The sequence below is a fragment of the Lagopus muta genome, chromosome 6 (assembly GCF_023343835.1).
Source record: "Lagopus muta isolate bLagMut1 chromosome 6, bLagMut1 primary, whole genome shotgun sequence".
NCBI lineage: Eukaryota > Metazoa > Chordata > Aves > Galliformes > Phasianidae > Lagopus > Lagopus muta.
Genome location: NC_064438.1, coordinates 16,340,744 through 16,365,470, shown reverse-complemented (window position 1 = coordinate 16,365,470; position 24,727 = coordinate 16,340,744). Strand labels below are relative to the sequence as shown.

The window sequence follows — 24,727 nt, the reverse complement described above, 5'->3', positions numbered from 1 at the left end:
ACCACGGATTTACTGAGTGGTATTTGGAAACTTACATAACCTCTGTTTTCTCACACATGAACGTGACCTGCCTTACCTACTACCTTGAAGACTATTTTATAATTATAGAACAGTTAAAAGATACAAAAGCTCTATGTCAGCTGCAAAAAAACCCGAAATTATCTCCTTTCATTATATTAATTATGTTGATTCCAACAAAAAAGTTTACTAAACCATAGCACACCACATGCAAGTAATAAAAGGAATCCTAATGGAAAATATGACAATACACAAGAAACACATGAAATTTAATATTAATCATGTTATTTCAACTTCTTCTAATTACTACTTACCACCAATTAGTCACATGCAGGTTTTAGGTCTAATGAATGTAATAAACTCAACATCTCAGGGGAAAAAAAAAAAAAAGTGATTTAACCCCTAATTAGAGACAATAATTCAAAGGATTCAACTAAAACACTCTACAACTCTGTTCAGTTGCTTTACTGCGGCCACTGCAAATTTCTCTACTTGATGGAGTAATTCTGGGATGCAATCTAATAGCAGATTACCTAGCATATTTGACGATTCAATCATGCTGGTGTCTAAGTCAGTCCAATACAGCCGTTGGTCGGCATAATCAATTGTGAGGTCATTGGCACGACCCACTTTATCCACCAAAGTGATGCTGTTCGTTCCATCCATATATGCTCGAACGATCCTAGGCTTACCTCCCCATTCTGTCCAGTACATGTACCTGCAACGAGAAGCGGAACAAAACGATACAACTTCACGAGACTGAGTTCAGTTCTGTTTTCTAAATTTGCTTAAAAAAGAAAAACACTGGGAATAACCACATGGTTATGGGCAGTTAATTAGCATACGGTTGTGTTTTGTGTTTTTTTTTTTTTTCTTTTAAAGAAAGAAGGAAAAATACGATTCACAATTCTCAGTTTTTCCATTGTGACCTTCAGGGTTCTGGAGCTTACAAGCCTTTATCATATTTTTTCTTTTTATGACCCTGAAGAAACCATCTGCCAAATACGTTGTCACATACAAAGAAAGAAGCAAAGCTTAGAAAAACAACACTGTCCCTTACCCTTTGGTAGGATCAAGAGCCAAAGACCTTGGGTTGTCCAAGTCCTTCCACACAAGGACCTGTCTATACTGTCCATCCAGGCGGGCTACCTCAATTCGATTAGTTCCAGTATCTGCCCAGTAGAGGTTCTTTCCCATCCAGTCTACAGCCATTCCTTCAGGGTAATCTAGCCCAAATTCAATCACGTGTTCAACAGAGCTCCCATTCATGAAAGCTCGACTTATGGTCTGAAAAACAATTGTGTAAAAATATTTAAGGATTTATGGATACTTCACGAACATAAAAAGTAATTTAAAAGTAATGAAATTTAGCTTACAAAGAGGTTAGTAAAAAAAAAAACCCAACAATCTATTGGTGTTACTTTTTAAAAGCAAACTTCTGTTGTCAAAAAACAGAGCAGTTTACAGGATAAAGAGATTTGAATTTTCAGAAAGGTTAATAGTTTCTTATCACCAATTCAAAATGCTTTAAAAGGACACGACTTTCAGAAAGCACAATATATCTGCAGATTCTCCCTTGACCCTCTTCCTCTCTCCTGTTTGTACATAAAAACACACATATATTGGAGTATTTAATTCTCTACAATGTTTTAAGTTGAAGGACTAAGTCACAAATTCAGCAAAATCAGAATTAATTTGTTCTCATGGTCAGTCACCTTTGGCAAATTTGCTGATCCTATCTGTATTTTAGTTCTATACAGTCAGCAAAATAAGTCATAGGGCAAGGACTGTATATGCATATAAGTAAGCCACTCCCAACAATGAACAACGAAACAACCTCCAGACACACCACCGGGAACACCCAGGATCAGTGTACGATTGTCTGCTTTTGGTAGCATCTCAGCACTACGAGATGTTTCATATTTTTAAAAGGCAGATGTCAAAATTTGTATTTTTACATGTGTAACTCACACCTCAGAAAAAGTATAACACTCTTTCGAAAATGAGTCCTCCCACAAACAGAGCCTATAGGAGATTAGGGACGTAGTGATCATCAAGGAGAGCAGTATGAAAACAGGAGGACGCCTCTTAAGTTGCACTACCTGCAGCCAAGATGCAGAAGGTGGAGGGACAGGGGAATGAAAACTCAGATATGCTGAAATGTATGTGATATGTACGTTGAAAGTACAGTATGATGGATAACTTAGGAGGCCACATACAAGTAAAACGTTGCCCAGTTCTACACAGAATCAGACCAGGATCTGAATGACACAGCTGAAGTAATGCATTTTCCACTACCAATGGTTAAGACAAACACAGCCTCAGCTTTCCACATGCTTGCCTGAGATTTATTTAGTTATCATGTCTGCAGCACGCTAATTTGTTATATTGGCACTGTTCCTAGAGAAAAGGTATCCACATCAGTACTTCTAGTGCTGAAGACAACCCTCGTTAGTCTTAGAGAGGTATGTAAACTAGCCCTACAAGTAAACTTTTTCCTATTATGGTTTAGGTACCTTGGCAAGACAACTACAACTGTTCTTGGAAAACTTATTAAGAGGCTAAACAGAGAAATTCAGTTCCAGTGAAGCGAATGCACTGTTTTCTACCATAACTTAATTCACTTCAAAAAGCAACACTGACAAAGAACGCAGTGTTCACTTCAGCATTCACCTGGATATGAACCAAACACATGAGAAGGGAATTTCAAACTGCTAGAGAACACAAGGACTTAGGAGGAGATGGAGGCGAGCAGGGGGCAGTTAACATGACATGGAGGAAACCAGACAAGTTCCATGGCCTCTTCTGTGCCAAGCTGGAGCCTTGGGCTAACAGCAAGCAATACAAAGTTCACTTGCTAGAAGCGAATATTAAGTAGGGTTGTCTTCCAAATCAAAACTGGAAGGTGGTAGAAAGCTTGGGGGGCTGCCAAGCTTACTACGTGACATGAAAACAGCACTTCTACAATAAACATGTGGATGCAGCATATGTAGCATCCGAGACTTCAGCATTCAGCATGAGCAGACACCACTTTGGATTTTTATTTGAAATGGGAACATGCCTGTCACCCAACTGTGCATTCAACAATGCAACTGTCTTCATCTCCAAGAGTCTCCTTGGATGCAATTCAATGACAACACTAGCAACTGCAGGATAGATCATGTAACAGAGACCTTTGTTAGATCAAAGAAACTGCTCTGTGGCTTTATATTCAGGGAATTCACATGTCAGTAATACCTTCAAACTAACATCAGTCCAATAGATTCTGTTATCAGAAACATCAAAATCCAGAGCAGATGCCTCCTTGACTCCAGTAAGAGGAATAGCAACATCATTATTATTGGTTTCAAGGGAAATCCTATGAATTGCTGCTCTGCTTGTGAAAACTAAGAAGGCTTCAGGAATGATGCAAGTCTTCATGTCACTCAACAGCTCAAGGCCAATGGGACAGGCACACCTGGTCTCCTGGGGTGTAAAGAAACACAGATGGCTGCAGCCTCCGTTGTTCTCTGCACATGGATTAGTCCCTTAAAAACAAAACAAAACAGATATTGGTATATTATGGAGATAGGGGGAAGAGGAGGGGTAAAGCTGAGTGAAAAAATGTAACTTTTCAAAATAAGTTAACCCTATAGATCATTAATAGAGTAATTCAAAATTGTTTCTTTTCCTCTTGCCAGACATTAGAAGACTGGTTGCATCCCCTTCCTATATATGAAGAACTGCCATAAACATATTTTATAGCTTCCCCAAAGACTAGTTCCTTTACTGAATGCAAGCAATTATCCATATTCAGCCTGGCTATTTTTTGTCCAGTACTCCATCTTTATACCTCTTTGAAATCATCAGTTTTAAAAATGTGTCTGAGTTCAATGATACAAAATAATGAGGAAAGGACTGGATAGCTGCAGCTCTTTCCCAGCTGTTCAATCACTACAATCTCTCATTTATTTTGTTCAAGTCAATGACCGTGACCAGGCAGTGCAGGAATAAGGAGGGAAAAGTAAGGATCCAAAGACAAATGAGCGTCTTTCTCCATCATTTGGAATCAGAGATTTAGCTACACACGTTATCACAAAAAAATCTCCAAGATCAGACTCATCCAGCTTTTAGTTCTCCTTTTTTAAGACATACAGTCTGATGTCAACATACACCAAGTTACAATCTGAAGACTCAACAGTCCTTCAAGTAAAATGAAGAGTTCCACATGATTGTGAGAGGTTTCTACAGTTCAATCTACTTGATAAGCACTCTGGGCAAGATTTAATTGCTGAGATGTTAAAAATTAGAGTGCTGTTTGCATTCAGGTACCCCTGTAATAGCCACTAACTCTACCTGTATCATTCCATGTAGTAAAACTTATTCTGCCAATGGAAGAACACTGGGACTTGATACAGGAAAAGGGCAACAGAAAATGGTGCAATCCTGTGAGCACCAGAACTTCTAGAGACCAAAGCCAGGAATAAAATTCTTTTCAAAAAGATTCAGAGTGTGGTGGAAGCTGCAGAGAACTTAGGTTGAATATCATTATAAAATTGGAAGCCCAAATGTCTTTTGCAACACTCTATTTTCCCAACTTTACAAAAACAAGTGCAGCTTTCTTTTAAAATGTTTCAAACACTAAAGACCATAGTTATTCTCATTACAAGTGATGAACAGCAGCTTAGTGAAAGCAAGAGCTTCTATAAACTACTTTAGACTCGCACTGTGATCGACTACTCTTACCAAAAACTTTGGTAACACTTGTTGCTTTAAGGCCCATCAAGTCTGGCAGCTGATCAATAATGATGTCTCTGCTAGCCCTTATCTTGTGAACTCTTTCAATGCTTCGCCTCTGCCAGTCAGTCCAGTAGATGTAATCACCCAGCAGTGTGAACCCAAATATATGCGGAAGTTTATCTTCTAGGAGGGTTTTCCTCATCGTTCCATCAACATTTATGACCTGTGAGACACACGAAAAAACAGGAAAAAGTAAGTTCTATTTGAAAATTTTCACTGCGGACAGCATCACGCTCTGTACCGTATTTAATTCAAAAGACTGTAATTTTCTTTTCTAACATGACTCAAGCTTCCATCTTTTGCTAGAAATGCTTCACAGGTGGACAACTGCTATGCTTTAATCTAGGCTATGCATTACCTGTGGTTGAGATAGAAATTTAAACAATTTTCTCTTTACTGTCGTTCAATCATTATTTCTTTATTCAGAATCAAAATATTAAACTTGTACTCTGTAGATAATTAAGTTGTCTTCCCTGTACAACGCTCCTGTTTTCCTTTAAAGATTTGAAAACAAACACAGTCATTTCAACTCTGTATTTCCCTGACTTGTAAGCAGTTAAGTGTCTCAGCCATATTTATTTCATATTAAAAACATCCACTATCCAAGGCAATGTAATATTAAACCATTAGACATCTAACAAGCTAGTGGTCAGTCAAATCAACAGTTTTAGCACAATTTCATGTACAGTAAGTTGTAAGGCTCTGTCTGTGCCTGGTAGACAACAGGTGCACACAATTTATTTTTTGTATGTGATAAGTGATAATCACATCTTATTAAATTAGTATTTGACTTTTAACGTGCACACACACCTGTGTGGTAGGTATCCAAATAACAACAACAGAAACCTTCAGATTGAAACTTGCTGTTCCTATTACAGTCGCACTTGCAATACTTTCCAAAATTGTGAAAGTAATGCACATCTCTTTGATTATATGTTTTTTGGGGGAACAACATTTCCACATCAAAGAAATACAAATAACACTTTGTCACTGATTCTACTAGATGAATTCTAGCTGGAAAAAAAAAAATCATAAATGGTAGCACGCATGGAACACCCTAATCTCCCAAACAACACCAGTGCAACAGCAGAGGTAAGCAGTCAGATGCTGCACGCTGCGTTTAACCATGCTACACACAAAAGAAATCAATGCTGTAACAGTTCATTTTGCATTGCTATTGCACAGACATCTTCAGGATTCCTTCCAGACAGAAAGCCTCCTGCTGGAGACACTTAATAATAACACTGACATTCTTTAAAACTAAGTTTCGGAGGAGTTTCATGTCATCCAATCCATCACACGATGAAGCAGCAGAGACTTAAGATTAATGCCTTTTTATTTTATGAAGCTAAATAAAGTACATTTAAAAAAAAAAAAAAGGTTACGTCTGCGGTTAAAAGCCAAATGGTTCTGCAATTATCTCATTACATCATGTCCAGGCAAACCCCAAATGCTCACTTATTTAGAACAGTATCAATCCCACAGGCTGTACTGCAGTTCAAAAGTTCATCACGCATACTCAGGTGCCAGAGCCAAACTGGTGCATCGTCCTGTAAATAAGACAATTTCCTTTACAAAAACAACAGTGCATCAGTAGGACGATGATCAAACCAGCACATTTCTGACTACTTCTACAGATAATGGGCAGTACAAATATAGTTCAAGCACCAGCGCTGTTGACCAAATACACCAGGCTCTGATTGGATCCGAGGACACAGAAAAATACTTTTTTTCCTATTAATTAATATCTATGCACACCTGTGCATGATGTCAACTACCACGCTCACTACTGAAAGTACTAAATGAAAGCCTGTTAGGCAATCTAGTCCTCCTGATCAAGCACAGAAGAAATGGAGACCAAAAAGGTAGAATCAGACAGCAAACAAATGTTTAATGGCTCAGGCTTTGGCTAAGAAGGAGATGGAATAAGCATTTCCTCTCTGTCTGAACACTCCTGCTCTCCAACGTGTCAGCAGAATGCTTGGGGATCCCAGCAAGATTCCCCTGGATGCAAAGTGCAGCTCTGACCTGGAGGGGTGGTGTGATGGGCTGCAGACCCTGCCTGGTGATAGCCAATCCACAGCAGTGGGCATGAAGCACTAACTGAGTGCTAACTAGGCTGCCTCACAGCAGCAGACAGGTCAAGCAGTTCACCGAAGGTACAGGCACACTGCCTTCTGGATTTTGCTGTCACTCATCTTTCCAGAGATTCATCTCCATTCCAGAGCATTAACTTAAACCACGAGGACACAGGAAAAAACCCTATAAACAGTCCTCACAGTAAGGCCAGAAGCACAAGCTAGAACTGCACAGCTCATAAAATATCCTATTATCTCATCATTTATGGCGTGCAGGCTGCTGACTGCAGCCAAAGGGAAGCTGTTATGGAGCATTTTTCCCATTATTATGCACAGCTTCTCTTCAACACACCTTAAAGGCAGAGGAGAGTGGGTATTTTTTTCCTAAGAGTTTTCATCCTCTTTCAATAACTGATCAATGGATTTTTGACTTAGGTCAAAGGACAAATGCAGTGCTAAAATCTGTTCTGCTTTCCACACGAAACACTGAAAGGTCCCCTTGAACAGACACAGCCCCTGATTAGTCCTCAGACTTCAATAACAAATCTCTTAACGAGGCATCACAAAGCTCAGCCAAAACCTGTGGTGGGCAAAACAAAATCAACATCAAATGCCTTAATGAAGTGAATTACACACAAAAGCACAGCGAGGTGATAAGGTGTGCTTTTTTTTTTTTTTTTATTAAATGCTGCTGCAGAGTATGCAAAGCAACTTAACATTTCCAAATATAACACTCAAAAGCTCTTGGCTCTTTGAAGAAGATTAAAGTAAACAATGCAATTAAATTCTACACATCAGTGTGATTCATGTAGTCAAGTTGTATTTCAAGCGCATCTGTGAAAGACAACAACTATTCAGCATATAAGTCTTTTGACAGAACAACAAAGGGAGCTCAGACACCTTGCTCCTATATTTAATTCATTAAGAAAAGACAAAATTTATTCAATTGCTACAAAGCTGAGATAAATGGAAACCAGCTCTCGGGATGAGCTAAATCTCTGAGCAGTAAGCGGACACAGAAGGTTGGCACTGATAAAACATTATGACTGCCACATTATTATGTTGGTAGTCTTGCAGGTCTATGGCTTTCTTCTCGGTGTGTGATTTTAGCCTGTGGGAAAGGCAAGGTCCTTGAATGGCTTCCGACAATTCTCTCCAGAAGACCCTAAGAAGGCATCTCAAGGGAATTATGCCCAGTCTTTCTGGCTAGAGAAAGAACCTGAAGGAAAAACCATGTGGGTGGCAGCCAACATGAGAGAAAAAGACAAAGAAAAAGGGAGAGAAATGGAAAACTCCAGAGGGTCAAAAAGCCTGCATCCAAAAGAGAAGAGTAAAGCAGCTGTGAGCAGTCCGTACCATAGTCTATATTCAGTTGGGTTTAAGCCGTTCGTTAACATTTCCAACAGCTGAAGTAGAACCACCTTTCATCAATGCTACAGGATAAAAGAGGACTCCTCCTTTCTCATTCTGAAGAGGTTTAATGCCAGGCATGTGTTGGCAGATATGGCAAGCAGAGAAGAGAACAGAAGTAAAGCAGACAGTCCCAGAACCTACATATCAAAACAGGTCGGAGGACAGCTGGACAACAGATCCATCTGTCCATTTACACACAGATGGTTTGCAGATTTGCAGACTCCACAATTTGCAAATGCAGGTAGTGACACAGTACCATCCTTTACATACAGGTTCTTTCCTCTAAGAGGCTTTCCATCGTTTTTCACACTACAGATCACATTTTAGCTTGCTGAGGAAGTAGCAGAAGATACTTCTCAGTGGCTACACGTGTGTCAGATTTTCACTCGTAACACAAAAGCCACTTTGAGATGCTCAATAAAGAGGATTACAAGTAGGATTATCAAGTCTCACGACTCTTTTGACAGCCTTCCCTCGCAAGCACCTTTATAAAGCTAAAGCACAGCAGTAATGGCCAACAAAGAGCCACACTGGCACACAGAAGAACAAAAAGTAGTTGGAGCACAATAATAATAAAAGCCTATCTCAGGAGAGCTCTCAAAAGTGCCTCTGATCCTGAGATCCATCCATTAGTAAGGATTTAAAACTATAAGGCAGAGACTATATTGACAGTATCATACAAAGATATCAACAAATATCAATATCAAATATCAAAGACTATCAACAGAGTCCTTCCATTCTGACTACTACTACTGACTTACATGTCATCTCATACAGAATGGTTTCACCCCATCCATTTGTTCTGTCTCATACAAATAAAATCTACGCTGTCAAATGAATGTAAAATGTTAATTGGTGACCTGTTAAAAAACAAAACCAAAAATCCCAAAAACTACCTACAAAGAAGCCAAATACAACACAGCATAACTTTACATTACAAAAAATACAGCCTTGAGTAATTTTTAGCAATCTCCCATTTTCACTGGGAATTATATAAACAAAATATATTCCTGTACCTGTGCTGAAAGTATCAGCATGTAAAGTGGCTGTTACTTTGCAGGGTAGACCTGTTCGTTCTTTTCATATTAAATTACCACCACACCTGATGATCATCAATGACTTGTCTCCTAGGACAATACTTTTCCAGTTCCACAGAGAGTATTGCATTTTCAGACAGACTTTACAAAACACAAGCACTCGTAATAAGCTCCTACAGACACTGATGAACAGATAAATTTCTTTTTGCTGGGAAGGTGGTGTTAGCGTGATTGTAATCTTGAATCTGTTTACATTTTATAAATCTAATCTAGGAACAACTAATGTTCTCCATACGAAGCACTGTTACATCAGCCTGACATTACCAGAACTTAGTTCTGCTTACAGGATATCAAACAGTTAAAGGTGCAGCTGGTAAATCCTGCAACTGTTCTGTGCTAAGCAGGAACATTATATGGCATGCCTAGCTCCTTAAAAGGGGAAAAAGTTAAATGCAAACATACTCAAAACTAATTTATGGCAACTGGTGGCTAGAACCTAAAGCACAGATGTTTTACTGAATCGGTATTTCAATTTGGTTTTTAGGTGCAAGTTGCTTATTTAATACACTTCAGGGAAATCTTACCTTCTGCAAACAAACTTTTTAATATTGAAACACTGAACACCTCTGTAAGTAGTTTAAAGGGGCCTTCAGCAACTCTGTAGCTAACATCTGGTATACAAACAATATCCCTCTCCAACTTTAGTTAACTAGTTTGGGAAAGGGGAAAAATATATAGGTTTTAAAATAAGAAATACACATCTTGCTTTTTATTTGCTTTTATCCTCGTCTCCCTTTCCTCCAAAGTGATTTGAATAGTCCTGTAATATTTTTACGTCCCCCTTAGTAAAACCAATCACCTTCTCAACTCTATAGATACTCAGAAGTCTGTGGAAATAGCACATCATATAAATATTTAGCATAGAATCACAGAATCAAAGGTTGGAAAAGACTATAAGATGACCCAGTCCTACCATCCACCTATCACCCTCACTAGACCACGTCCATCAATGCATCCAACCGTTCCTTGAACACCACCGGGGTCGGTGACTCCACCACCTCCCTGGGCAGCCTGTTCCAGCACCTGACCATCTTCCAGAAAAGCAGTACTTCCTAACGTCCAGCCTGAATCTGCCCTGGAGCATCTTGAGTCCATTCCCTCATGTTCTATCAGTAGTTACATGAGAGAAGCGTGTAGCACTCCTGCTTTTGAAACTGGAACTGATGAAACATTTATAACCTACATATGCACAGCACGAAGGAAGGACTTCAAATAATAAGCTTGATATGAGAAGTAATTTGTGGCAAGCTATTGAATAAAAAAAAAAATTTAAAAAAAAAAAAAAAAAAAAAAAAAGAATGCGCAACTGGAGTATCCAACCAGAATTCTTGAAGAAGTCAAAGATGTCAACCCTTCTACAGAAAAGACCTGTCTCCTTTCTCAGCGTTACCATGGTAATTTCTATTTCATTTCAAGTTAGGGTTAAGTTAAACATAGCTATTTCTCTCTTTCAAATAACCTATTTACAGACAATGAGAGATCCACAAGAAATTGGTTGAGAAATACTAGTCTAGTCAAAATGCCCTCTTGAGCTTTTCCCTTCTTCAGTCAACCTCTACCCCCAAGAAGAGGAGAGGGGTGGGCTGGTGACCAGCAACAAAGCATGGGGCTGTACCCAATGAACGTAAATCCAAAGCTGTTTCTCTTGGCAGTAGCAGGCAGAGCTCATATCTAGACTGGATGGGGCACTTCTGGTTCACAATACTTGTAACACAAATAAATAAAGAGGCTAAAAGCAAATGAGAATTGCAGAAAAATGCAATTAGTGTTCAATATCAAAGACCAGAATTAATTTACACGAACCATAATTTAAAAAGAGCTCATCTAAAAAATTGAATTAATGGGCAGCAGCAAGTACAACAGCATTCAACCTGGCTGTCACTTTTATCTGCCAGTGTAACACAAAGGCATAACCCCAGCTGAGCACTTGCTTATGCGTGGCATAACACTGTTGGTTTTTGTTTGCCTCCTATTTTATTCTTTTTAACCCAGCAATAAGGCACACATTTTAAATTAAACAAAAATATTTGCAGTCATATTATTGGTCTACTTGCAAATTTCCTTGCAGAAAGCTTGCAAATTAATCAGAAACATATGTTTAAGATTTATTCAAACCTGCTGGAATTTCTAACAAGAAAAAAAAAAGCAGCTTTAGGAAATCACTGGTAAGTTGCCTACAAAAATTAAAAAATATATATCCATAGCTCTATGTGAAATACCTGAAATAACCATTTTATTGTCCAACAAAAAAATGGCGAGGAATCTAAAAATGATTACTTCTGAACAAGAACTTGAGGTATGAATACGTAAATTTGCAAACAAAACGTGCTCAATAAATTTAATTGTAAAGCTGATTTATACAGCACATAAGGCATGAAACAGGTTATCCTGGCTTTCACTGCTACCAGTGCAAAGCCAAGTGATATGCTTCCTAGGAAAAAGTTCTTCAATCTCATCTTCCCTTTACTTGTGGCTCAGAATTAAGAGCTACGAAAGCCAGTACAGTTTGACAGGTACCCATAAGGAGGCCTAAGTCTTCTCCCAGACGAACACTTGTCTCTGCAAACTTCAGAAAATTTAAGCCAAAGTGAGATTTCAGGATGCTCATTTACCTCTCTCAACAGACACACATAAGCTGAGGCTAGAATTTTAACCACACAATGGCACTGTAGTTTCGTGATCAGTTTAAACTGACACAGCCACTGGAAAAGATGGTCCAAAACTCACTCCTACACACCAGCCTTTGCAGATCGTTCTCATTTCATTCTGTGCCAGTATACACATTTCTGTGGCTGTTCTGTCAATCAGACCAAGGATTTAATTCAGAGAAAAACTAATTTATTTTCCTGTTCTTTCTCAGCTACAGTGCTGACTTAAACAAATCTCAATATTTTGCTACAAATCTCATTTGAAGGTTCTTGACTCAATTGTGACCTGAAGCAAAGTGCTCTTAAGATTTTTTTTCACCAATCTTTCTCAGAGAGCACTGAAGGCCTAGATTCCAGGGAATGCATCAGCAACTCCTGCCTGTCCTGGGATGTATGATATCATGTGGCCTGTGTGAATAGAATCCAGCTGAAGAAACACCATAAACCTATAGGTAGAAAAGAGCGAACCACAAGCATGGAAACCTTTTCTTCCACATTCCAGTTCCAGCCCTGCAAAATTACTGGATATTCGCAACTGCCTACATGATACTGAATAAATTATAGTACAGAACGATACATAATGATCACCAGTTTCTTTTTGAGAGAGATGGAAGATTTAGGTTGGGTATAAGGAAAAAGACTTTTACAAGGGCAGTGAGGCAGAGGTTGCCCAGAGAGGTGGTGGGTGCCCCGTTCCTGGAGACATCCATGGTCACACTGGACGGGGCTCTGAGCTCCTATCTACTGTAGGTGTCCCTGTTCATCGCAGGGGAGTTGGACCAGATGGCCTTTAAAGATCCCTTCCAACTCCAAGGATTCTATGATTCTATATTCGCACTTTTTCTTCTTTATGCAGAACAATCATACAGAAATTGAATAATACTTTTTTTTTTTTTTTTTTCTTTTTTTGAGGCTTTTTTCTGTAGTAACATCAATGACACAGTCACTACCATGTTACATTAATACAACATGGTAACGTGTTTTATGCACAACATACATCTGCAGTTTGGTGAACGCCTTCTGCCAAAATCATGATCCCTAAGCTGAAAGCCAGTTGTGTGGAAATACATTCAGCATTTGCACAAAAGATATACTGTTCTGTGAAGCTATTTTATTAACTATTTCTTTAAAAAAGAAACAGAGATGAGCATTTCCCACCTCCACTCTTTGCACTCCACCTTATACTCTAAGTTCTTCTGCACTGTGGTCTCCAGCACACGTGGAATGGACAGCAAACCAACAATCCGCCAGCAGTGGTGGTGACTGTGAACCACACCACTGCTATGAAACGAGAAGCTTTAAGCCCAGTTTTGGTGCAATTATGTTAATAAGCCACAAACACAACCAGAGCAGAAAAAAAAAACTACCCCGAATTCTCTTTTACTTTAGATTTAATTAGATTAAGAGAAAGAGCAAAGGAAAAATACCTGCTAAAGTGCAGGGCTTGGGTTTTTTTTTTGTTTGTTTTTTTGTTTTGTTTTTAACAGAACTTCCAAGTTTCTCCTTCTAAATTCAAAGTAAAAGCCAAAATCTTCATATTTCAGATAGATTTCCAGGCATTTTTAAAAATGCATGCATTGCTAACAATATACAAATTTCCATTTGGTTTCACCATCTGTAGGCTTTAACTATTCCATAGGTGTACACACACATACATAGCCAGAAGCTGCATCTAGAAAGACAGGGCTTGTAAGCATATTTTAAAGTAATAAATTTGTAATAGGTGACAGACTTACTCTTGAAATATTTCCTTTCATGGCACCACAGCTTGTCCTAGTTGACGAACCTGGTAGTAGTACCACCTGTGTGGCATTATCAAATATTTCTTCAGGCTTCCATTTTGATCTATATGATTCCATTCAATTCAAAAGCTTACTCTACATTGCATCAGAAAAACTTGAGGAATGGTTGATGCAGTGGGAAAATCTGCGTGCCATATGCCCGACTATCAAGATACCTCATATCAAAGATATTGCAAACTAAACCTAATTCTGCCACTGTGATGAAATTAACTACCATTTCTTGATAGACTGGCACCAAAGAGGAAAAAGAAGTTGTGTCTCAGTGTGTACTGTGGAGGCTCAGATGACTTTTGTAATTCTAGCTTGTGACACTGGGTATCAGACTCAGATTTTGATAGGTAAGAGACCAGCAGTTAACAAATACTTACAAATAACAGATACTTTGCTGTTACCCTCTTAGTATTTGTGTAACAATAATTTTAGGAAACAATTTGCAATTTTTAAGTTTGCCTTTCCTAGCGCTTGTGACTAAAGAAAGCAGGAGATTTAGGTGCTCTGTAATCTTAATTATAAAAGAGAAAGCAAACAATTGTACTGGGGGGAGCAGGGTGGAGCATGCCTAACACAAGAACACGGTTTGACTGTCTTCCAATGCACTGTACCACAGGACTTATTCCCCAACCCAATCTACAGACTAACGCTCCAGCTTTCTCCAAAAACTTGTGGACAATTACAGATGGGTCCCCCCCAAAAAGTCTGCCTTTATAAACGAACAAGCATACTACGATTTGCAAGTTACACTTCCCATGTTCTCTGTAAGCTTTATCCAGTGAACACCCGAACTCTTTTGTTTGACTGTTTAGTCAAGACGTAGTTTTTCTCAACATAACACAACTGATATTTTACACATTCCTTTAGCCAACTTTAAAACACTGAAAGCAGCTCATAAAAAGGCTAGACAGTCTATTTCAGCTACCTTCTGCCTTTTTATTTAAGAAGCCTGCTTCAAAAGCACATCAGCTATTCAAAATGAGACACTGTGCTGCATTCATACTCCATGTGCATAAATCATTGCCTCCAGCATCTCACTCCAGGGTCAAGTCCAGCTCCAGAGAATGCTGGCTGAGTTCCACCTCACAGGAAACTTACCTCCCATGGGGCTTTAGGTAGAAGACTCCCAGTGCCAGCTGAAGTACATTAACTGACTGTGCAGCCCCTGCTTTACTAGAGATCTCTGCCCACCCCACATGGTAATAATGGCTCATTTAGCAAACTCAATAATTGACAATGTTTTTCTCAGCATAATCTCCACCAAGTTTGCAAGTCTGCAAGGAGACCTGGTTTCAGTTTTCATGGACACAAATATTCAACTTCTTTTCTATAGTTAGATTTAAACTTTGGCTCAATGTTCAGGGCCCCAACACTTGTGAGGCATTCTATCCCTGTTCCAAAAAGGGCTCAGCATTCCTGCATTAGATCCAGCTATACGTTTGAGCTAATACCTCACACAGCACTTTTAGCTTTAAGCTTGCTGTACCGTTCAGTAGAAAGCATAGAAAGGAAGGATACAGGATTTTCAGGGATACGACTGGCCTCATTCTGGCCTTTAAAATACTAGGTCCTCAGGTGTGTGTCTTTTTCATTTATAATTATCTGAAGGGGTTTCATTTCAATATACCATTTCACCAGTAATAACGAACTGGTAAAATCCCTTGTAAAATACTCTAGGGAAGGTTGAAATACAATTCTTAAGGCACTCATTGTCTCTTGCAATAAAAAGCCTGAGGCTAGCTGCATCTTAATATAGCTCTACTTAGCACCATTTATAGAAAGAACACAAGTGTCAGTAATTAACCTGTGGTGCATGCTCCAAGTGATACACATCTACATCAGATTTCCTTCTTACAAAAGCATAAAGTCATCATACCTTATAGCCTTCCAGCAAGTACATTTAAATTGAGAACTGCAGGCCAAAGACCACCTAACAGACTTGTACTCTCACAGAGACTGATACAATAGCATAAGAAACTTCCACTGTCATATCCAACTCATCTAAGTTTAGGAATGAGGAAGATGACTTGTATGTTCAGAAACTCAGAATAATTAGTCACATGTATGTGAGCCATACATTTCTGCAGTGTGTGCATTTGAAACAAGCTTGCCCCCATCACATGAAAACAATCTATAGACAGGCACAGGTATAAGACAGGCCTCAGGAAGAGCTCAAGATGGGATAGCTTCACCTTTGAGGGAAGCCAGCAGGTATGTACTTCTTGTGGTTCTGGTTGGTTTTGGATTTTTTGTCAGTTCAGCAAGCAGTCCCCAGTCAGAACTACAGGATCTGACTTGCTCACCTTGACTTCTGAGAGCCATGATATCTTTTTTTTTTTTTTTTTTTAATCAACACCAATCACTTCCAATATGAGCAGGATCCACATCACCACGTCAACCAGAATAAAAGGAGGAGCTGGATGGAGAAAGAACATGTTGTGTTGCAGCAGATTTCAGGGGAGAGAAGCAAAGCAGAATCAGTGTCAGATTCAAAGATGTCTAACAACAATAAACTTACCAGTCTGCCTGTGGCAGAGAAGGGGAAGATGCAGATACAGGTTGCCGTACGCCAAGCAGCTGCCATTCTGCCTAGTTTGGAGAGCAGCAGACCTAGTGGACCTGCCTTTCAGAAGAAGCCATCTCCAACTCATAAGGATGAATATCGGTTGTACTCATTTTGTAATACTGAAAGGCTCTTATTCCCACAAGACAGAGAATTGAGCATTCAGTAGGCAAGGATGTAAGTTTAACGTAGCTGGGACAAGGGATAACAATTCTTTAAAGAATTATTCCATAAATTGGTAGGAATTTTTTTTTTTTTTTAAACACACATAACTCCCTCCTGTGCTTCATGGGATGTCTGATATATGGCTGCAGATTATCAATATCCCCTCAGATCTTTTAGCAGATTACAGAAAAGATCGTCTCTGTAGCTGCCTGCTAAGTGGTGACTGGGGACAGCTTCAGGCCTTGGTCTTCACTCATCAAAGAGCTCCTGATTTCCTAGTATGCAAATGCCAGAATGACATTTGTTTGTTGAGGCGGAGTAGGAAGAAATAGAGGACAGGTGGGGAAGCATGTAAGTTAAGTCCAAATTCTCAATATTTAAGAGATGCACTGGAAAGCTGAGAGAGTCAACAAGGAACAAGAACGACTCTCATTTTGTTTCGAGAAAGGAAAACACATCTAGGTAAAATCAGATTTTAACATCCAGTTTAAAGAATAGGACCAACTTCTTCAAGAAAAGGATTAAACAAATGATCTTGTCAGTGCAGAAAAGAATACGAAAGGGGAAAGAGCAAAACAGACTGGTTGGAACACAGCCAATATTAAATATTTACTGAAGTGCCCTCTAAACAAGAACTAAATCATTAATCGCACCTGTACTTTCTCCACATCCCATCCCTTCTTCGAATGCTTGGCTGGGAAGAGTTGTTCCTTTCCTTTCTTTCTTTTTAACCTGGCTTCCTGCAAGACTGAGCGAGTCTCTTCATTTCAGCGCCTCTCTCCCTCCCTCTCCCCTTTTGTTTTGTCTGTTTAGCTTTAGGACTTGGTGGGTGGCTGCTTGTTGGTTTGGTTTTTTATTGTGTATTTTTTTTTAATTGTTGTTATTGTTGGTTTTTTTTGGGGGGTAGGGGGGCTGTAACTTCTATTTGGCATTGTGCTTTAGTCTTCAGCTCTCGAGACAAACTGATTGGGTGGGAATCTTGGCTTAAATTCTAAAATAAATGTTTCAAGTATTCTTGGTTTCAGAGAAATTTTAAAAATGTAACATGAATCCCTGAAAGGCTTAAAAGAAAAGGGCAAAAAGGCAAGTTATAAAAAGTCAATTTAAGTCTCCATTTTTTAGGTAAATCTTCTTTAGGCAGAAGAGCTGTTTCATGCATGAGCTGTACTGCCTGGGGCAATGGGACAAACCCATCGTCTGGGTTTAGTAATGCTGGAACAGCCACACACTGTGTTTTCAGGCTGTGACTGGCATTAGCAAGATCCAGACTTCATCTAGAAGTAAAAAAAATCTTAACTTTGTCCCTGCCAGGAACTTTCTCATGAAAGCCTGCCTTGAGTAAAGGCTGATTAAGAGTTTCAGGACCTGGAGACACATGTGTGCTTAAACACTGATAGATACGTACATGTGTGTATGTCTGTGTGTTTTTAATATGTCTTCAGAAATCCTGTTTCCTGTTGGAAAATTCAAAGACATGAAAAACCCACCCATAGACAAATCAGTTACATATTCTTTACTTCTCAAGCCAAATTTTCCCGGAGATATATAATGAGATTTTACATACTTTGTGCCTCACTGACTAATTAGATCAATGCAGGCTACTCCCCCCGTCCCTCCCTTTTCGTTGTAGGGACTTTCATTGCCTGTAGCTACACAAGCGTGGTTGCTTTTGCCAAATATTTGGAGATACTGCTAATGGCTTCATTTGAACTTCACATTGCTGCATTTAAGAACGGAGGATGGAGGCTGCATGTATTTTAATCCATACTGTGATTGCTTTGAAGTTGTTTGTAATGAGGAGTATGTTTGTATTTATATATCAGAGCTGTTATAGGAACTCGTGATTCCCAAAGGATTATATTTCCACTATCAAACAAACACAGTGTATACTTAGGAGGGGGAATACATGTAGAGGTCAATTTTCCACTCCAGCTACAGTGCTCAGCCTCTTTCACAGTTCTTTCCAGCCACAGATTCAAGCACTCTGCAGAAAAAGCTATCACTTATCTGTCTTGCAAGCAGGGAAACTGAGTCAGGAATCTACCACAGATTGCAGCAGTCAGACAAAGGGCTGATGCAGCCAGCAAAGCTGCAGGATGCCCTGTTGTCTCCACACTGGCTCTGCCAACACACATTCTGAAACAAAAAAAACAAAAAACAAAAAACAAACAAACCCAAAAGCACAGGAAGCATCAGAAATAAGAATCCATAGTTTTCGCATCCCTAGCAGGTACATGAGGACACAGAGAACAAAGCTGAGGGGAAGATTTGGCTGAAGATGGTGATTCTGTGATTCCTTTTAGAAACAAGAAATTCATACTACATATTGGGCTACAGCTTGATACATCCTCACTGGATAAAAACTTGGAAAAAACCTCCAAGATCATCCAGTCCAACCATCCACCTATAACCAATATTTCCCACCACCTCTTTGGAGGCAAATACAAGTAACATTCAGCTCTCTGTCACTCCTCCAACTTCCAAGTGCTGCAAAGCTTTGTGCACAGCTGCCAGGAAGAGACAAACTCTAAGTCCACAAGCTACACTGCCTTTTTCTCCCTTTAGAAGCTGAAAGTCCTCTTATAGGTTATTACAGACTCTTGAAAGCAGGCATTTATGTCAGAATCAAGAACCCAACTCATCCATATGAATCAAGAAAATGATATCTCATTGCTAACCTCTCCAAGGTCTTAGTACCCAAGATGGAGATGGCAGTTTAACAAATAAAATGAAATTGAATTTCTAGAGCAACTCACTTCCATGTAAATTAAAGCCCAATACCGGATTCTTAAATGTATGAAAGCCCACAAAGTAAAATCTGCCCAGCCAAACTGAGTTTCATCTCCCAGTTGTCCTTTTGAGAGCGCTGCAGCAGCTTTTATCATTTTAATTTCAAGAATTTCTGTTAGCCTCATTTAAACACTTACTTTAAATATGAGGATCCTTAAAAATTACAGTATCTAACCACTTGCAACATAAGAACAACTTTTTAGAGCACTTCATGGGCTTTTCAGGGTAGTGAAAAGGAAGCTCTGGAGAGCTTCCATGAAGAACAAAAGTTCTGCTTACCCTACATCACATCCCTGTCTCCCTGCTTATTTATTCAGTTCTATGTTGACCAACTTGGTTATTTACTACAATTACAGTATTCTGGTGGAAAAAAGTTAGCTGGGTGAAAGCGGAGGGAAAGGGAACACGAACAACCTTGTTACAACACTCCTGATCTGGTACAAAGGACCTTCCACAGTACAGCATCTTTCGGCACCTTCTGATGAGTCTCAGCAAAACCTCAGGAGGCTTGTAGTTAATACCTGGAGAACATGGATGCTCTTGTCTGCCACAACTGCACTATTTGTTTCATGTGTGAGAGTATGAGAAAATGGGAATTTTTCTCTGACCCAGCAAGGGGTAGATATTACAAGCACTCTTCAGCCACCATAAAGCTGCTGCAATTGCTCTGTTATTCGGGGAACACAAACGCCATCTGATTAAATCCTGCTGCTGCTGGACTACATCATCCTCATTGCCTTCTGAGGAGCAGTCTTACTGAAGCACTGTCTGACGTTGGATACTTCAAGGATTGGTCTGTGAGGCATAGCAAGCTCCAGATGCTCAAACTCAGGATAGAAGTTCCTAAACCTCTCCCTTGTTTTTTATTAAACAAGGCTGAAAAAGTAGAGAGTGTACTCTAAACAGAGAAACAGACCAAAGTAATTGATTTTCTTCTCTTAGTTACTGAGTTGACATAAAAGAACAGCATTTCTAACAATGGTTCCCTGTGTGTACTGGAAACATACACATTTTCTGCGCCCGAGGACATGGAAGGAGGCAGCCACTGCAACTACAAAAATATTAGTTTCCTGTTTAAATTTGGGAGTGTAGCTGGACTTGATGGTTTATCATCTGACGGATTTCTGGGTAGAGGGAAGGTTTGTTTGTGTTAGGGATAAGGCTGTTTTCTGATTTGGGTCACGCTGTTTACATTTGTCAGTTTTATGCTGCTTCTGAGTGGGGGAGAAAAGAAAAAAAAAAAAAAAAAAAAAATCAAATAATTTACTCAAACACTGCCTGTGGTGAATTTGTCCTCTACACCCAAGGCCAATTACTGTTAAAAAAAAAAAAAAGAAAAGAAATGGTTGCTTCCACATGAAAAATATTTCAAGAATTCTGGAAACGCCTGGACCGTGCAGCTGTTGGCCAACTACTACTCTCAAATCACTGTCAGATACTGAAAGGAAGTTACTCTCAAAAAGTGGAAGCCAATTTGATCAGAACTAGGAGACTTCCCAGGACATTCTGCTGCCTGTATCTTAATGCCACCATGAGTTCCAACCGCATATCCATGAAAGAGACTCGTACCCACCCCTTGGCTGTGAACAGCTGGCACTGCCCACTCCCTCGGTTATCTAAGGAACTACTGAAAGCAACTGTTATATGGAGAAAAAATACCTGCAGAAACCTGAGGTGACAACCTTCAGCCCTTTATCTGGAAAGACACAAGGGGGAGAAGCTGAGAAGCAGCATGCCTTTGGCTTGTCTAACATCCACACCTCCTAAGCAGCAGGAATCTGAGAATTCATTTCTGATCTGAGAAATCAGTTTCACTTCTCTCTTCGCTGGGGCCTGTAATGGACAAGCTCAAGACCATTCACTTTCAGACACTGAGATTGAAGACGACAGTGGTTCTCAAGCCGATTCATCAATAGAGTAGTTGTCCTAAGTTCCAGGCTCAAAGTTATCAGAATCAAAGTTATCAGCGTTACCAGAACCAACTGCTTGTGCCTAACCTAACCATGTCAGATGTTAATACTGTGCATACACCTACATCTATATATACGGGTGCAAAAAACAGTTCATTCCAATTATGCCTTTCCTGCAAATCTTTGCCATAGTATGGCAAAAATGAAAAATATAGCACTTTCATACCAACATCCACTACTGCTTACTTTGGAGAAAAATTATCTTACCCCATTCCACTTCAGAGCCTGGAAAGTTCTGACATATTTGAGAACTTAGTCTGTCACTCCAAAAACAAATGGTTTATGTCTTACTGTCAGTCTCTAGCAGTAAATTACTTCTGATCTCAGCCCATCTTTTTCCCCTTTCCAATCCTCATTGGCAATATTTCCTCTTTCGAGAATCATCTGCTAAGTGTTTCTAATTTCTTCCAAAAGATCAAAGCAAGTTGGGAGAATCACAAACAAAAAAACCTTAACTTTGAATGTACAAAGCTATTCTGTGCTATCAGGAACCTTACTAAAACTGGAAGTTCAAATTTTCAAAACCTAGGAAACAGACAATGACAACAAAGTAATGCAAATTTTACTCAGTTTTTATAGCTGGTAAGTAGCAGCTAGCACTGATTTAACAGAATTGTAGGGTAAGGTAATGATGTTCCCTACCTACAGAGCTCTCCACTTTTGTAGAGGTAGGGGCAAGGAGGATTTGCGTTCCTCTAGAAGCAAAGTACTTGTGTATCACTGCCTCCTAGTATGCTCTTAACAAATCAACGTAAAATGCAGCACATTCCTAGGAAGTAATACTCAAACCTTAAGACGGGACTATTAAATTTCTTTTGGGCCAGAACACCATTAGACTTGAACAGAAAAGACTATTAAGTTCCATAATTACTACTCTGGGAAGAACTTCAGATGATCCTGGCCCTTACTGTATTGGTTTCTTGTACTGGTTTAGCACTAGCAAGAACCTTGCTTAAGCTGGCATTTTTGTGCAGACAAATCCAAGATTTTCTCTTTGTAATGCTCGTGACAAATATTTAATTCACACTTTAACAGAGACATGCATTTCTGTGCTCTCAGCCCAGGTTCTGCTTCTCACTGCAACGTACAGGCAGCAGCAGCTCTATATTCAAACAGGCTGTAGTTTCTCTTTCAAGGAATTTGAAATAATTTAAACATACACAATCTATTGATACTCTGGAAGAGGACTTCTCTGACAGTAGACCTGGACAGTTTATTATTTCCACTGAGTATGAGTACAAGTTAGCAAATTCAGTGCTCAGGGAGGCCCTCATAATATGGTATGTAGAATATCCTGAGCTGCCATGAGATGACACCACCAGGGAAAGCAGACAACTCCTTGTGAAAAAGCAGCATAAATATTTTGCCTTTCAAGGCATGGAGAAGAAAAGAAAACAAAACACCCAAAGTCAACAACCATTAAACCACCACCTCATTAAACATTTCACAGCCTTTAGTATCAAAACCAGCAACGAAAACAAGGTTCTTTTAAGTTCATACACATTCCTCCACACTGCGCTCCTTTCTAGTTGCACTGAAGATGACTAATGAGCATGTGACTGGGCCAAGCGATGACCCTAATACTGCCACAAAGACTGATGGATCCCACTGCTATCCTAAGCAAGAGTATGAGATTTGTACATGAGACTGGACAGCAAACTGTCAACCACCTAGAAAATATTCCTTTCTATCCCCAGATCGAGTTACCCTTAGTTATCCTTATGACTCTGCACAGGCAAGTAAGGCACACCAAGTACAAATTAAAAAAGGATTTTCTGCACCAATTCAGACCACTGATCTTATTCAGTGCTGTGCCTCCAGATGCAGCCAAGCTGAACGTATCTTCTCAGTTCTACGTTAGAGAGAAATCCTCTGACTCCTACAGGCACGCAGCTCTGAGGTACGAGATCTGATGATAACACTACTTTGTGGGGTTTGAATGAAGAAGAGAGTAAAGCAAAGCAAAGAAGAATTCATTCTTTGAATGAAGAAGAGAGTAAAGCAACAAATAGACAGAAGTACACGGTAAAAATATTATTCAAGCAAAAACACCATTTTAATTTATCTCACATCACTGGAAAAGACAGTTCTATAGTTAGTACTGCTCTGAGCCCCTAACAGTTGAGACTCAAACTGCAAGTCTGTTGGTTGCATATGACAGCAAAGAATTCAGACAAGAATCAAACATCTGCTGCTTCTACGTTAGAAAAAGCTTACATGGAAAGAGCAGAAGGGAACTCGGGGAGGTGAACTAGAAGACTATCTGCATACTATTTGTAAAACCTACAGCACGATTTGTAAAACCTTCACTGTTTCCATCTGAGTAAGGGCAGGGAAGCCTCAAACCAAAACAGATCTTTCATTGTAGACATTTATGATGCATTAAAACTGGAATGTAAGCTCTGCTACGCAGATTGAACCATACACATACATCTCAGTGAGAGGACCAGATGGTATAAGCCCACAGTGGTTAAATCACACAGTTTACTCCAGCAAAAATCATGCCTGGAAAGAGTAGTTATTCTAAACGATTGATATGAATTCAGTCGTTCAGGTTAATAGTAAAAAGCTAGGACTATAAACAACAATATGACTGTTTTCTAAAGCTGAGGGCTCTCCCACAGTTTGCCTTCCAGGTCAGAGCAATGCGGTTTTCAGATATCCTGAATAACTCTTAATAATCCATGACAGAAAGAAGATACCTTATCTCACACACAACTACCTAGGATCTAATTATGCCCTTCTTAGCAAATTTGCTCAAACATCAGTTTGGAAAACACACTTGATATTTTAACAAGGAATAAAATCAGACCTACAGCTAAAAGGAAGGGGCACTGTGTTCTTGCCAACCATTTAACAAATCATAATGTTTTGCTTTTCAAGACAATATACATACACAATTGCAAATATATTTTATACATATGCTCAATGTTTTTAAAAAAAGCAAGCAATTCAATATTTCAAATAATCAAAGTAGTGGGCAATATAATTAAAAATAAGGCTATATTTATATGTGTGTACATATATTTTAGCTGGAAGGCAATCACAGGTCAAACAAGGAAGGAACTCAAGGACAGTTAAAATGAATAACTGGCAGAATATAACAAAGCAATTGCTTGTCTTTCCAAACCAAGATCTCTGCTGAAGAATACTATAAAGGTAAAACACTCCATGAAGCAAAGTCACTCCAAAGAGGCAGATAAAACTGCAGTAAAAGTACATTGTATGAGGAGCTAAGATTGGAACAGCGGCAGGAAAATTTTACAAGAATGAATGGACAGTGGGTGACATCTACACTGTGACCTTAAACATTGGGCAAAAGTCACCAGAGATGACGCAAGATGGAATGCGACAGAAAGAACCCACCATGCTCACACAATGGCTCACAACAGCTTTTGAGAGGAAGGGAAGAG

The 24,727-nt window shown here is 39.3% G+C and overlaps 1 protein-coding gene across 2 annotated transcripts in view; it reads right to left on the bottom strand.

Moving 5' to 3' along the window:
- The window catches only part of LRP5 (LDL receptor related protein 5), a 135,810-nt gene that overhangs the window by 26,303 nt on the left and 84,780 nt on the right, over nucleotides 1–24,727 (bottom strand). For both annotated transcript variants that reach the window (XM_048949683.1, XM_048949684.1), the window contains exons 8-11: nucleotides 4,744–4,960; nucleotides 3,256–3,545; nucleotides 1,079–1,305; nucleotides 552–736 (exon numbers count right to left, since the gene is read on the bottom strand). In XM_048949683.1, coding sequence (XP_048805640.1) covers nucleotides 552–736; nucleotides 1,079–1,305; nucleotides 3,256–3,545; nucleotides 4,744–4,960 — 919 coding nt within the window. The remainder of the gene's footprint in view (nucleotides 1–551; nucleotides 737–1,078; nucleotides 1,306–3,255; nucleotides 3,546–4,743; nucleotides 4,961–24,727) is intronic.